The sequence below is a fragment of the Paroedura picta genome, chromosome 17 (assembly GCF_049243985.1).
Source record: "Paroedura picta isolate Pp20150507F chromosome 17, Ppicta_v3.0, whole genome shotgun sequence".
NCBI classification, from domain to species: domain Eukaryota; kingdom Metazoa; phylum Chordata; class Lepidosauria; order Squamata; family Gekkonidae; genus Paroedura; species Paroedura picta.
The window spans coordinates 4,478,337-4,494,052 of NC_135385.1; the positions used below are offsets into that span (position 1 = coordinate 4,478,337).

The 15,716-nt window shown below is 48.0% G+C and overlaps 1 protein-coding gene across 1 annotated transcript in view; it reads left to right on the forward strand.

The window, feature by feature from the left end:
- SMG1 (SMG1 nonsense mediated mRNA decay associated PI3K related kinase) overlaps positions 1-15,716 on the forward strand; it is a 99,723-nt gene that overhangs the window by 43,340 nt on the left and 40,667 nt on the right. The window contains exons 21-32 of the mRNA XM_077316958.1: positions 1,203-1,399; positions 2,480-2,644; positions 3,265-3,419; positions 3,995-4,140; positions 5,284-5,485; positions 6,737-6,846; positions 7,034-7,181; positions 8,981-9,140; positions 11,069-11,189; positions 12,520-12,768; positions 14,301-14,585; positions 14,798-14,942. Coding sequence (XP_077173073.1) covers positions 1,203-1,399; positions 2,480-2,644; positions 3,265-3,419; positions 3,995-4,140; positions 5,284-5,485; positions 6,737-6,846; positions 7,034-7,181; positions 8,981-9,140; positions 11,069-11,189; positions 12,520-12,768; positions 14,301-14,585; positions 14,798-14,942 — 2,083 coding nt within the window. The remainder of the gene's footprint in view (positions 1-1,202; positions 1,400-2,479; positions 2,645-3,264; positions 3,420-3,994; positions 4,141-5,283; positions 5,486-6,736; positions 6,847-7,033; positions 7,182-8,980; positions 9,141-11,068; positions 11,190-12,519; positions 12,769-14,300; positions 14,586-14,797; positions 14,943-15,716) is intronic.

A 15,716-nucleotide genomic window follows, 5' to 3' on the forward strand; every position in this document is an offset into this window, starting at 1 on the left:
TTCCAACTCTAGGATTCTAGGATTCTATGATCCTGCATTGAGCAGGGGGTTGGACTAGATGGCCTGTATGGCCCCTTCCAACTCTAGGATTCTAGGATTCTATGATCCTGCATTGAGCAGGGGGTTGGACTAGATGGCCTGTGTGACCCCTTCCAACTCTAGGATTCTAGGATTCTATGATCCTGCATTAAGCAGGGGGTTGGACTAGATGGCCTGTATGGCCCCTTCCAACTCTAGGATTCTAGGATTCTATGATCCTGCGTTGAGCAGGGCGTTGGACTAGATGGCCTGTATGGCCCCTTCCAACTCTAGGATTCTAGGATTCTATGATCCTGCATTGAGCAGGGGGTTGGACTAGATGGCCTGTGTGGCCCCTTCCAACTCTATGATTCTATGATTCTATGATCCTGCGTTGAGCAGGGGGTTGGACTAGATGGCCTGTGTGGCCCCTTCCAACTCTAGGATTCTAGGATTCTATGATCCTGTGTTGAGCAGGGGGCTGGACTAGATGGCCTGTGTGGCCCCTTCCAAATCTAGGATTCTAGGATTCTATGATCCTGCATTGAGCAGGGGGTTGGACTAGATGGCCTGTATGGCCCCTTCCAACTCTAGGATTCTAGGATTCTATGATCCTGCATTGAGCAGGGGGTTGGACTAGATGGCCTGTGTGACCCCTTCCAACTCTAGGATTCTAGGATTCTATGATCCTGCATTGAGCAGGGGGTTGGACTAGATGGCCTGTGTGACCCCTTCCAACTCTAGGATTCTATGATTCTATGATCCTGCGTTGAGCAGGGGGTTGGACTAGATGGCCTGTATGGCCCCTTCCAACTCTATGATTCTATGATTCTATGATCCTGCATTGAGCAGGGGGTTGGACTAGATGGCCTGTATGGCCCCTTCCAACTCTAGGATTCTATGATTCTATGATCCTGCGTTGAGCAGGGCGTTGGACTAGATGGCCTGTATGGCCCCTTCCAACTCTAGGATTCTAGGATTCTATGATCCTGCATTGAGCAGGGGGTTGGACTAGATGGCCTGTGTGGACCCTTCCAACTCTATGATTCTATGACTTAACACATTTAAACATTTTGTTTCCCTTTACCACGAGGATGCAAACCATTGGTGGGTTGCTGGGTTGTGGCTAAAGCTGCCGGCCGGCCCCGCGGTCTTTTTGAAATGTCGCCCGTGTTTCCCGCTAGGTATCATTCGGAGTCTCGCGGCCCATACTTTAAACCCCGACCAAGACGTCAGCCAGTGGACCACAGCCGACAACGACGAAGGCCACAGCAGCAACCAGCTGAGGCTAGTCTTGCTTCTGCAGTACTTGGAGAACCTGGAGAAGCTGATGTATAATGCTTACGAGGGATGCGCTAATGCCCTGACCTCCCCACCCAAGGTAGGTGTCTGCCAGAAACTGTTGTAGTTTTTCTCCCGTTGGTATGGGTCACATTTGTGTAGCTTTCAGTTGCTTTGAAAATCTCTTCCTTTGTTTTTATGTCCCCCCCGCCCCCCCGTAGGAAGCCTTCTCCTAAGCACTCTTAACCACTACACCAAACTGAGAGCCAGTTTGGTGTAGTGGTTAGGAGTGTGGACTTCTAATCTGGCATGCAGGGTTTGATTCTGCGCTCCGCCACATGCAGCCAGCTGGGTGACCTTGGGCTCGCCACGGCACTGATAAAGCTGTTCTGACCGAGCAGTGATATCAGGGCTCTCTCAGCCTCACCTCCCTCACGGGGTGTCTGTTTTGGGGAGAGGAATGGGAAGGCGACTGTAAGCTGCTTTGAGACTCCTTCGGGTAGGGAAAAGCGGCATATAAGAACCAACTCTTCTTCTTCTTCTGAGATGTCCTTGAAATATTGAATTAACATTGCATATACAATTAAGGAAAGCTTGATATTTCATCCAAACGGGACCGTAGTAGTAAAATTGAGCTCCAGTAGCAACTGCTGAGTTGAAAACGCTGCAATGTATTTAGACTAGTATCAAAGCCCGTTTAAAAAAATGGGCTTTGAAAGGGGCAGCAGGGTGTGAGCATGTGCCCCTGGCTCCCTGCGGCCCGCGAAACGGGCTAAAGGGAGTGGAGAGCTCAACCCACCCCACCCCCTGTCAGCCACGCTGCAGTGGGAGTCTCTCTTTGGATTGGGAAGCGCTGTCACCATGGTGAGAGCGTTTCCTGGGCCAAAGGGAGTGGAAAGCCCCCCTTCCCCCTTGGTGGCAGTGCTTCTGCAGAAGGCTCCCTTGCATCTGTGAGGCAAGGGGTGAGCGCTCCGCGAGGGAGGGCGGGAGCCGCAGTGGCAGGGCCAATCAGGGTGCGGCCAGCTCTGCCGGGAGGGGGGGGGGATCTAGATCTGAGTTCTCCTTGGAAGGTTCCATTTGTTTGTTTGTAAAATTATCAGAATTCCACGCAATATAAATTGTTCTGTGTCGTAGCTGTGTTTCACTGGCTTACATTTTCCTTTCTCACCCATTTGTGAAGGTTATCAGAACCTTTTTCTACACTAACCGCCAGACCTGCCAAGACTGGTTGACACGGATTCGACTGTCTATCATGCGGGTTGGATTGCTGGCGGGGCAGCCGGCCGTGACTGTCAGGCATGGCTTTGATTTGCTGACCGAAATGAAGACCAATAATATTTCGCAGGTATTCCGGGATTTAGGATTGGTTAAATTGAGGGCGAAATAAATAAATTCTCAGTGAAAACATGGGCTGTTTCTGTCCCCCACGATGAGGCAATTAGGGAGAATGAGCCATTGTGGTAATGTGGCACATCTGGGTAACCAGATTCCCAAAAACTGAAAAGTTCTATGAAGCGGATCCCCGTTCCCCACAACGGCAGGATCAGAATATATGGTGCTAGATTGGCATCTGGAAGACCCAGGTTGGGATCCTTCCCTGGCTGTGAAAACTTGTGGGGTGACCTTGAACCAGTCACACTCTCCTTCTTAGTGTAGCCTACCTACAGGGTGGGTGTTAGCCTAAAATGGAGGAGGGGAGAATGAAATAGAAACCGCCAATGGGGAACCACATGCCCATCACTGTAAGCTACCCAGTTGTCTTCTGTTCTCCTCGCCCTCCCCAAAGCCGGAAGGGTGGGTGGTATAGAAATATATATAATAAATACAAATCTTAAATGCTGTTTTGGTGTGGCTGGTCAGGATCATCTGTCAAAACAACGGCTGTGAGAAGAATCCTGAAGGATCGCCTTGTTTCTTTCCTGACTAAGTTGATGTCTCAGTTTTGCTTTTTTTCCCCCGCTCTAGGGAAACGAATTGGAGGTGACAATCATGATGGTGGTGGAAGCCCTCTGTGAACTCCATTGCCCCGAGGCCATCCAAGGCATTGCTGTCTGGTCGTCTTCTGTCGTCGGCAGGAGCCTTGCCTGGATCAATTCTGTCGCTCTGCAAGCAGAAGGACGGTGGGTCAGGGTGTCCTTCCGATGCGTTCTGCCTTCAGCTCTGTTGATCATGGTTGAGGGAGGTGGACAAGATCTTGCCCCACTCTGCTCTTTTCAAAACTGGGACCCAGAACCCAGAAGCAACTGATGCTGAGAGAGCATCCTGGTTATCTTTTTGTCCCCACCTCTCCTTTCCTCTTTGCCGTTCCCATTATGGAAGAGCAGTAGGGAGGGGAGGAAACGAAATGAAAGGGCCAGGATGAGATTTCTTCCTTGTCTGTCCCTTGATTGTATCTGTCTCGCCCCATGGCTTTTCAGAGTTGGGGGAGAGACGAGCGTTGGAGTCTTGGGAATGGGGTGGTGTGTGTGTTAGTCTGTATCCAGGATAACTGCATGTTTCGTGAAACTCTCTCCCCTGGTCTCTGAGAAAGAAGCGGGCAGGACAATGGGATCTAGATTGGGCCAGTGAGCCTGCAGTTGACCCTGGCATGACGATTGCTTTGCTACTGTTTTTTTCTGATGGGCAAGGTTGCTGTAATCGGGTAGATCCCCTTTAGAAGTACAGCTAACCAGTGATATTTAAATTCTTTTTTAAGGTTTGAAAAAGCTGCTGTGGAATACCAGGAGCACCTCTGTGCCATGACTGGGGTGGATTGCTGTGTAGCAGGTTTTGATAAATCCGTCCTGAAATTAGCCAATTCAACCAGCGGTAACAATGCCAGCCCCAAACACTCCTTGAATGGTAAGTATTAACGGGGGGCAGGCTTTTGTTAACAAGCTATGGGATAGCTCTGGGCTTCGATAATCGGAGCCCACTGGCGGCCCTAGCAAAGACTTCACATGTCGGTGTGGTAGCACGGGAGGTGTGGCACCCCTTCTCCTTGGGGCAGGCATCCCTTTTGTTTGCCGTCAGGAGCGCCTGCAAAATTAGAAACGGGCCGTGCCTTGGATTTTGCGAGTCGGTTTGAAGGACACTGGTGAGAATCACATGCTGCTTTCTTACAAGCTCACATCCCCTTTCAGAGCCGGAAGGTCTGTTGTGCTGTAAACTTAGGACTAGGAATGAGCGGTTCGGAGCGGTTCGGCCACCTTGGTCTTCGGTGATCGCCGAGGTGGCCGAACCGCACCGAAGCGCTCACTCCTACTTGAGACCACCAGTGCTGACTTGCTGAAACCAGCGTGGGGGGGAGCGAAGTGCTGCTCGCCCTCTGGCTGGTGTCCTTCCTTTTGAGAGCTTAGAGGTCCCTCTCAAAGGCTCTGCGTCATCACCAGGCAAAAGGGAGCTACTTTTCATTTCCAGGAAAGAAATGGTGTCCCTTTCCCCCAGGCTGGTTTCTCATCTTGTTCCAGGAGCTGTTTTTGTTTCATTTTGCCTAATTAACTCTCAGAGAAGGGTGGGTCCTCTCTTGCTTGCTTTGGGTGAGGGTAGAATGACACTGGCCCAAGAGCATGATTTGGTCCCTGGGCTACTTTGATCAAGAAGAACAAGCTTAGGAAGTTGGTTATTGATTGATCCATTTATTTATTCGTCAAACTTACATGCCGCTGCTCCTGGACCAGCTAGCCTGCAGTGGCTCACAACATCTGACTATATATGGCTGTAAACAGTGGAACAACATGGGAAAAGTAGTATATTTAGTTTCTGTATTTGTCAGCAGTTGGGTGAAGCTTAAAATATCCCTTCTATTCAGTAGAAGCGAAGTTCAGAAAAGTAAATCAAAAGATCTGCTATATTCGTGGCCTGTGTATCAAGAGACTCTGGTCCAAAAGGGTATCAAGAGACTCTGGCCCAAAAGGGTATCAAGAGACTCTGGCCCAAAAGGGTATCAAGAGACTCTGGCCCAAACAATGTGGGCCTGACTCATTTTTGTGTCTGATTTTGCAGGGGATTTGCGAAAAGCAGTCCTGGTCAAGCCGAGTGACTCTTCCCCCGAAGTGATCAACTACCTGGGCAACAAAGCCTGCGAGTGCTACATTTCCATCGCGGACTGGTCCGCGGTGCAAGAGTGGCAGAACGCCACCCACGACCTGAAGAAAAACGCAAGCGGTGCCTCGGTCAGTTTGAAAGCCGATTTCAACTACATCAAGTAAGCATCGTCCCCCTGAGCTGCTGCTGCGCGGGGATCTTAACGTGCCCCTTCTGCCTGGAATGAAAGAACAGAAAAGGGGGGGTCCTTATTAAATTTATGGCCTGCGGTCCTTCTGAAGCTCCAGAAAGGGTTCTTGGGTCTCTAGTGCAGGGGTGGTCAACCTGCGGTCCTCCAGATGTTCATGGAGTACAATTCCCATGAGCCCCTGCCAGCATTCGCTGGCAGGGGCTCATGGGAACTGTACTCCATGAACATCTGGAGGACCGCAGGTTGACTACCCCTGCTCTAGTGGATTGTTGCAGAACAAGATTTCAGCCTTCTGAACAGCTATGTTCCTCCAGCCACAGGGAAGCTTCCAACTATAACAGCTGGGGGAAAAACTTTTCACTGACATGTAAAATTCTCTGCTGCAGGTTTTGAGCGTCTTTCCTAACTTTTGTCTTGTTCAAGAGCAGAAGAGGACTTATAGTGTGCGCTAAGGGATAAGAGTGTTTGTGCTTCCTCTAGATTCTCTCTCACCGGCTTGATTTTTGTCGCTTCTGTGTCCAGCCCTAAGGCTCATCTCTGAACTTTAGTCTTCCCTCTACAGCAAACAAGACCAGATGAGTCAGAGCAAAGAATATCATCATGCTGGCTCATTGACGGCCCTTGTGGTTTACATTTCAGTCTCTCTAGATAATGGGAGAAACATCAGCTTTTGTGCTTTGGAACAGGGATAGTCAACCTGTGGTCCTCCAGATGTTCACGGACTACAATTCCCATGAGCCCCTGCCAGCGTTTGCCGGCAAACGCTGGCAGGGGCTCGTGGGAATTGTAGTCCATGAACATCTGGAGGACCACAGGTTGACTAACCCTGCTTTAGAATATTAGCTTCTGCTTCTGGCACTCTTGTCATTTTGGATTGTGTTACTTCTTTGTCCAGAGACCTCTGGGGTTTTACTTCCAGGCCCTGCCTGGTCTGCTAGAATATTTTAAAAACAATCAGTGACCTTATCAACATATTTAGCCCAGTTAAAGAGAGCATTGTGGGGTGTGCCTGTGCTTGCAAATACTCTCGAAGCTGAGTTGAATTGGGAAACTCATGGGATTAATGAATTCTGAAATGTTCAAGATCTACAGGAGTGTGTGTTTTGCAGTTTTGTGTAAAGCCTTCTTGGCAAATAAATTGCTGTGTTTCTTTGGATTTTTTTTCAGTTAAAATGTTGGGGGTAATAAAAGTAAACCTTCTGAATTAAAACTTTATTTCAGATCTCTTAGCAGTTTTGGTGCTGGAGAGCTTACGGGATGCACAGAACAGCTGGAATTACTTCCTGGGGAAGACATCAACCTCCTTATTGGAGGATCCAAGGAAAAAATAGGTATTATCTGAAATTCTGCTGGATGTCTGAAGACTTCCCAGATCAGTGGACTTTGGCTTTCTGATATACCATTCTTAAATAGTGGCATTACCCTTGTGTGTGGTGGGGGTGGGGATGGGAGCAACCATCAGTGTAATGAATGTCAGCAGCCACTGCTGTGTTAATATCCAATATCTAATTTCTGTAGATATGAAGAAGCTCCTGCCTAACATGCTGTCTCCTGATCCAAGAGAACTCCAGAAAGCTCTTGAGGTTCAGTTACTGAGAAGCTCAGTGTGTCTTGCAACATCTGTAAACCACGTGGAGCAGGAACAGAAGTGGCAGCCCATTACTGAGTAAGTGCTTAATATAAAGGTAAAGGTATGCCCTGTGCAAGCATCGGGTCATGTCTGGCCCTTGGGGTGACACCTTCCAGCGTTTTCATGGCAGACACAATACGGGGTGGTTTGCCAGTGCCTTCCCCAGTCATTACCCTTTACCCCCCAGCAGCAAGCTGGGTACTCATTTTACCGACCTCGAAAGGATGGAAGGCTGAGTCGACCTTGAGCCAGCTGCTGAGATCGAACTCCCAGCCTCATGGGCAGAGCTTTCAGACTGCGTGTCTGCTGCCTTACCACTCTGCGCCACAAGAGGCACCCGGATATGAGAACATATCCAGGTGCAAAATCCAATTTTTTACATAATTCTTACAGGTAAAATAATGTGAAAACATATTTATACTCTCCTTGGCCTTTCCCAACAAAGTCACAGCATCTTCCCCAGCCCTAAGGCTTCCACTAAACCAAAAACCTACCCATCCTGAAGCATACGTTCCCTCACCCTAACCCTAACTTGAGAACTTAACCGGGTGTAAATTCCTATTTTTTACATAATTCTTACAAGAAAAATATTGTGAAAAAATATTTATACTCTCCTTGGCTTTTCACAACCACGTCACATCATCCTCCCCAGACCTAAGGCTTTCATGAAACCAATAACCTACCCATTCTGAAGTGTACTATCCCTACCCCTAACCCAAATTGAGAACTTAACCGGGTGCAAAACCATATTTTTTTGTCGCTGCCTTAGCACTCTGCGCCACAAGAGGCTCTAAGTGCTTAATATAGCTGCCTGGAATACAGCTGTCTGTAGCATTGTTCTAGCCAGATGATCACAGCTTGGAGCCAGTTGCTGGGTGTATAAGTGGAATCCCCCCCCCCCTTTTCTCCTGCCAAATGTATAAACTGCGTTGTCTGTTCTGAGATTCCAGATAGGGATGTGTTGGAACAGTAGCCTTGTCATCCATTGTTTCTTCTCAAAGCCTAGTGATTTAGAACAGTGGTCCTCAATCTTTTTATCACCGGGGACCACTCAACACCGGGGACCACTCAACACCTTTTACTGAGGCCCAGTGTAGTTTACTTCTCTACTCTCAACCACTGCCGTGGAGCTCTCTGATCGCTATGGTAATGTTTTAACATCCCTTCAAAATAAGAGACAGACACGCCACAACAATGAAGTGTGTTGTAAAGGGCTGGGGGGGATGAAATAAAGGGCCGGGGGGGGGGGGAGAAGGCATCCTTCGGGGCCCACCTCCAATTAGTTGAAGGACCACATGTGGTCCGCGGCCCACAGGTTGGGGATCGCTAATTTAGAGCATTCAGAGTTGCAGGAGGGCACGGTATACGATATCAGTCCCTGCACTCGGGCAAACTCTCCTCCTTCCCTTAATCCACTAGCCACACACAGTGGGGGAGATTAAGTGTGAACCGGTTTCCTGAGTGAGAGCCCCCGACCTCCCTTTTGAATCTTCGACATAAATTTTCAAGTATGCAATGAAACGAATCTAGCACAGTTTCTCATATTCCTTCGCTTTATCTCAAGCCCCCAAACCGTCCGTGTAGAAATGGTGCCTTTTAAAAAGATACGTGAAAGTTCACGGTGTAGACCAGGGGGAGTCAAACTGCGGCCCTCCAGATGTCCATGGGCTACAATTCCCATGAGCCCCTGCCAGCGAATGCTGGCAGGGGCTCATGGGAATTGTAGTCCATGGACATCTGGAGGGCCGCAGTTTGACTACCCCTGCTGCAGACAGTTGGATCATGTAGTTTCGTCTCTGTGGTGAAACGCAACAGCTTGAACCCTTTTCTTTCAGGAATCTCGTGAAGTACCTGAAGCAGACATCCCGAATTGCCATTGGGCCTCTCAAGCTTGCCACCTTGACTGTGTCTCAGTCTCTGCCGGTGCTGAGCACTTTGCAGCTGTACTGTTCATCTGCTTTGGAAAATACAGTGTCAAATCGACTTTCCTCAGAGGTATCGTTCTGCTTTATTTCACTTGTGTCCTTATGGGTTACTTTGCAGACTTCCATCCTAGAGTTGGAAGGGACCTCCTGGGTCATCTAGCCCAACCCCCTGCACTATGCAGGACACTCACAGCCCTATCCCTCATCCACTGTCACCTGCCACCCCCTTTTGTCCGCAGCTGTCTCTGAAACTTACCTAGATGTCACTATGAAGGGAGAAGTAAGGGTAAACTTTGGCATAATGCTTCTACCTCTCAAGGTTCGGCCATGCCCTACAATTAGGCCACATTAAGGATGGGACTCGCAACAGGAAAGCCCTGGGCAGTCTGTCTTTAGAGAGGGTGAACCTAAATGAATCTATAAAGCTGGTTTCTACAGAGCCCGATCGTTGGTCCGTCTTGCTTTGTGATTCCTGCTCTGGCAGCAGCTTTCAGGACTTCTAATTTGGCATGCCGGGTTCGATTCTGCACTCCCCCACATGCAGCCAGCTGGGTGACCTTGGGCTAGTCACAGCCCTGATGAAGCTGTTCTGACCGAGCTGTAATCTCGGGGCTCTCTCAGCCTCACCCACCTCACAGGGTGTCTGTTGTGGGGAGAGGAAAGGGAAGGCAACTATAAGCCGCTTTGAGACTCCTTCGGGGAGAGAAAAGCGGCATATAAGAACCAACTCTTCTTCAATGACTTCTGTCTGAGATCCTGTAACTAGAGATGCCAATGATCTTGTGCCTATGAACTTAAACCTGTTCTTACTGCTCACAGTCTTTGAGTGCACCATTATAACAGCCACGCCGTGTTGTAGGGGTATGAATTGCAAACAGATTGGCTTGAGAGGAAGTAATGGACTACTGGCTTGGAAGGCAGCAATAAAGCATTGTACCAGTGTAAATGAAAGCACATGAAAAAGCAACCAAGAGTGCCCTTAATAAACTGTTGCTGTTTAACTCTTGCTTCTAGACTGCAACTGTGATGCAAAGGCCCTAGTTCTCTGGGTGGGCGGGCAGGGATTGATTTTTTTCCCCTCGGGCAGCAGCTCCCTTTCAACACTTTTAAAATCCAAGGGGAACCCCAAAACTGTTTGTGGTATACTGAAATAAAAAAGGCCAACCTTCTAGCCTAAGTTGCCTCAGCAGTTATTTAGAGCAGGGGGTAGTCAACCTGTGGTCCTCCAGATGTCCATGGACTACAATCCCCATGAGCCCCTGCCAGCAAACACGGGCAGGGGCTCATGGGAATTGTAATCCATGGACATCTGGAGGACCACAGGTTGACTACCCCTGGTTTAGAGGGCTAGCATGGTGTCGTGGTTATGAGCGGCAGTTTCTAATCTGGGTTTGATTCCCCGCTCCTCCACATGCAGCCAGCTTGGGTGACCTTGGGCTCCTCACAGCATTGATAGAGCTGTTCTGACTAAGCTCTCTCAGCCTCCCTGACAGGGGGCCTGTTGTGGGGAGAGGGAAGAAATTGTAAGCTGCTTTGAGACTTCTTCGGGCAGTGAGAAGTGAGGTATTAAAAACCAACTTCTTCTCAATCTGGACGTATAAAAATAATCTCAGTTTGCAATCCACTCTTTGTTCATCTTTAGCGAAGAAACCAGGGGTAGTCAAACTGCGGCCCTCCAGATGTCAGTGGACTACAATTCCCAGGAGCCCCTGCCAGCATTTGCTGGCAGGGGCTCCTGGGAATTGTAGTCCACGGACATCTGGAGGGCCGCAGTTTGACTACCTCTGGAATACACAGTGTGTGTTTCAAACACTAATTAAGAGATAACGGATTCACATTATGTACATTTGGGTTGTCTAGCCATAAATCTAAATGGGGGTGGACAGAGTGCATGGAATCTGTTCAGGAGTATTTGTACTTGAAGCTTGAAGCAGCTCAGAGGGAGCGTAAACAGTTTGCAGAGACCTGTTAAACACAACTTCTGTCCTTTTTACATAGGATTGTCTCATTCCTCTCTTCAGTGAAGCATTGCGGTCATGCAAGCAGCACGACGTGAGACCCTGGATGCATGCCCTTAGATATACAATGTACCAGAATCAGTTGCTGATGAAACTAAAAGGTATATGCCGTAAAACCCAAAAGCACTTTTCTCCTAATTTACCTACGTTAAAGCGCAGCATTTGCGGATGGGATTGCATCTCCTTATCCCCCAATGAAGGACGTGTTTAGAAACACCGCCTCTCCTTAATCTGTTTTTCCTCCCCAAAACGGAAGTCGAGCACATCTCATGAGAACGAGATGCTTTTTGGTCTTTATGCCACAGTGCAAACGTGGGTAGAGTTACCCCACTAAGCCAATTGGAGTAACTTTGGAGTTTTTGCATGATTATTATCTATTAGATTTTTATACTGGCCCTCCCTGCAAGTGTTGCCCTGCCCTGTAAATCACCGAAATGTTTCTGGTAATAACTGGGGCTTACGTGGACATCATTCTTGCTCCATTCTCTCGTCGTCTCGATTGTAGGGCCGGGGAGTGGGTTGGTTTTTCGTTCGCCATGTTATGAGTTTTAGAGTCTTTTAATGGGGAGTTTTAATGGGTTTTTTTTTTTAAGACTGTTGTTAACCGCCCCGAGTCTCAGGGGAGTGTTGGGATATAAATGTAGTAGTAGTAGTAGTAGTTGTAGTAGTAGTAATAATAATAATAATAATAATTATTATTATTATTATTATTTATTTATTTAAGTGTCTGAAAGGAATGGTAAATACAGCCTCAAACCAAGGCCAGTATTGCTGTTGTCTGGCTGTTTTTAAAGGAAGATATTTTTATTTTTATTTTTTTTTAGCAAGATTTTTATTTTATTTTCCAAGATTAAAGATGACACAATACAAGTAATCTACATTATTAATACAGGAAAAAGTAGGTTATGCTCTTCATTTGATACACTTAATTCCCCGTTTCGATCCCCTTTTAAATTATTTTCTTAAGTAATTCAGATAAGGGCCCCATTCTCCTTGAAAGGCCTCTTCTGTTCTTCCATTGACTATCAGTGTCAGTTTGGCCATCTTGGCAAAGTCAGCTGATTTATTCAACCAGTCTTCTATCGAAGGTAGTTCTTGCGTTTTCCATTTCTTGGCCAATTCTAGTCTTGCTGCCGTCGTCGCGTAGAAGAATAAGCTTTGTGTGTGGGTTGGGAGGCACTGCGGAGGTACACTTAAAATAACACAGATTCAGCTTTCATAGGAAATCTAAGACCCCACATTTTCTGCACAACATTTTTGCCCAGAACTTATAAACTTTTTCACATCTCCACCCCATATGGAAGAAAGAACCTATTTTACCATCACATTTCCAACATTCGTTACCACGGTTTTTAGCAATTTTGGCGATCACCTTTGGTGTCACATACAAGGAAGATATTTTCAAACCCAGGTGCTTTCTGTATTTTTCAGAGCAAGCTGTCCCAGTGCGAAGCCATTTGATGGAGCTGGGTCTGACCGCCGCAAAATTCGCTCGGAAACGGGGCAACGTGGCGCTGGCCACCCGGCTGCTTGCCCAGTGTAGCGAAGTCCAGCTCGGGAAAACCACCACGGCCCAAGACTTAGTCCAGCACTTCAAAAAACTCTCGGCGCCCATTCAGATGGACGAGAAATGGGGCCCCGAGCTTGAAATTGAAAAGACCAAGCTGTTGTACACAGCCGGTAAGTCTCCGTGGCAGAGCTTTGAACAGAGCAGCGGGAAAGTGTGCATGTCACTGAACTGCGTTTTGCATAAGGCTATACGCGGCCTGGGTCCCGTCTACCTGCGGGACCGCTTGGTTGCTTATGCCCCCCGCAGGGCACTCCGCTCTGCGGGTATGAATTTACTGGTTGTCCCGGGCCCACGGGATGTTCGCCTGGCCTCGACCTGGGCCAGGGCCTTTTCAGTCCTGGCCCCAACCTGGTGGAACGAGCTCCCAGAAGAGCTAAGGGCCCTGCGGGATCTACCAGCTTTCCGCAGGGCCTGTAAGACGGAGCTCTTCCGCCAGGCATATGGTTGAGGCCAGGGCAGCTCTCCCACAAATCCATCAGAGGATCCCCTCCAATATTGAGATCTCCAACATCGAGATCATTGTTAGATCTATTGCATTGGCGCCACCCTCTTCTGAATATTATTCTCCCCACCAGGCTGAACTTGGGGGGAACTCAGGTAACTAATATCAGAATAGTGACCACCGCCGCTTATATGTTATATGTAACTTTTGTTGATGTTAATTGGGGTTTTTATGGGGATTTTATTGTGTTTTAACTACTTATGTTGTAAACCACCCTGAGACCTATTTGGAGAAGGGCAGTCTAAAAATTTAATAATAATAATAATAATAATAATAATAATAATAATAATAATATAATAATAATAATAAGCAAAAGATTAATTTATCAGCCCCCCTCCTCCCCCCCAAAATTGGGGTGTGTGTGATTATTTTTGGAGACTTGGGTCAGGAGGAAACAGCTAGACATACCTTGTAGTGAAAGTTTTTTTTTAAAACTTTGCTGGGCAAATCTCCCATCCCCCACTGCCCTGAGATCTCAGAGTGGGTTGTTGTCTTTTTCAAAAATGGCCATAGTAGCAGCGGGGGGGGGGGGGGAGTGATGGTCACCTGAGCAGCTCAAGTGGAGATTTCTTCACTCAGTGATGCCAATGGGGCATTGTGCTGGCAGTGTGATAGTTGGCTACATAACCCCAACTGCAAAGAACCTGCTTCTTCTTAAATATGGCATCAAAGTGGCAAATAAAATGGTCTAAAAAGGTAAATCAGGTTTTGTGTGGCCTTAAGGGAAAGATGCTGCCAGCTCCTGGTTGTGATGGCTAAGAGATGTGACTTCTAATCCGAAGAGCCGGGTTTGATTCCCCGCTCCTCCGCGTGCAGTCAGCTGGAGGACCTCGGACTAGTCCCAGTCCTGTTCCTGCGGAGCAGTTCTGTCAGAGCTCTCTCAGCCCCACCTACCTCACAGGTGGCCTTGTTGTGGGGAGAGGAGGGAAAGGTACTTGTAAGCCGCTTTGAGACGCTTTCAGGTAGTGAAAAGTGGGGTATAAAACCCAACTCTTCTCCTTGGGCTCCAAAAACGTTTCCCTATGCAAACGGATAATCATAAGAAAGAGAACCATTGTGATGGGGGAGGGCGCAAAAGATACGGAACGCGAGTTTCAAATCACCCCACAAATCTAATATTGGGACTTTGCCCGCTGCCAGGTCAGTCCACCCATGCCATGGAGATGCTGAGCTCCTGCGCCCTCTGCTTCTGCAAGTCTGCCAAAGCGGACTCTGCTGTCGCCAAGTCCATCCTCACGCTGGCCAAGTGGATCCAGGCGGAATGGAAAGAGATTTCGGGGCAGCTGAAGCAGGTCTACCGAGCACGGCAGCAGCAGAACCTGGCCGGCCTTTCGACGCTCTCCAGAAACATCTATGCCTTGATCGATTTGCCGGCTGTTAACGCTATCGAAGAGGACTACCCCAGGATTGAAAATGAATCCACAGGTAGAGAAGGCTCCCCTGCCAGCTTTCCAGTTTGCTGGCTTTGATGCTTGATAAAGGAGGGGGGCTCCACGTGGATCAATAATCCCATAGAAGGTTAAAATGGTACCAAATCGGAAACGTTGAGCAGTCTCATAATATGGAACTAGGACATCGTCGTAAGTTGTGTCTCTTCCTTTAAAAAACCAAAAAACCAAGTCCTTGATTCTCTCTAGTGAACATTGGCGTTGGAGAACCAGACTTCATTTTGGGGCAGCTCTACCGTCTCTCTTCCGCACAAGCGCCGGAAGTCGCCAAATCCTGGGCAGCCCTGGCCAGTTGGGCTTACCGATGGGGCCGAAAGGTAGTTGATAACGCCAGGTAAATTTTTTTTAGCCCTAAGGACAAGTTGTGTGTTTTGATGTACGCTTGCCTCTGCTGATGAAGGAAGCTCTTGCCAATGCCTGAGAGCTTTAATGGATGGAAAACTGAGAAAGGCAGTGGAATGGGATGGGGAAGACAGTGGGTCTCCCAGTACTGGCAGGGTAAGGAGTGCAGGCTCATAATCCAGTTCATTTTGTAGTTATTAGTGGCTATAGACGGGCCAGGGATGGAAGTAAACAGGGCTTTTCAAGTTAATGGCAATAGCAGATGTGGTTCTCAGTGAACTGCAGAATGGGCTAGACCAGGGGTAGTCAAACTGCGGCCCTCCAGATGTCCATGGACTGCAATTCCCATGAGCCCCTGCCAGCGTTCGCTGGCAGGGGCTCCTGGGAATTGTAGTCCATGGACATCTGGAGGGCCGCAGTTTGACTACCCCTGGCAGACCAAATACAGGATAGTGGGGTTTTTTTGGTGGGCTGTGTGTGTGTGGAGTGAAGTGTTGTGGTTCTATAAGATTTCAGTGAAGTGTGGATGGATGTACTGTCCTTCAGGATGTTAGTTTGTTCGATGTTCAACGAACATTGGCATACCATAAGGAAAGGAAGAAATTTAAGGGTGAAATAAACGAGGTTACATCAGACCAAAAACCATAATAATAAAACATAAGCTCCTAAAAAACTTTTAAAATTTATGTTCAGTAAATCTCAGTTATTGTATCAGTGCTCCGCATGTCTCAGACCTTTTATTTCTCTGTTATGCACAGAAGGTCCA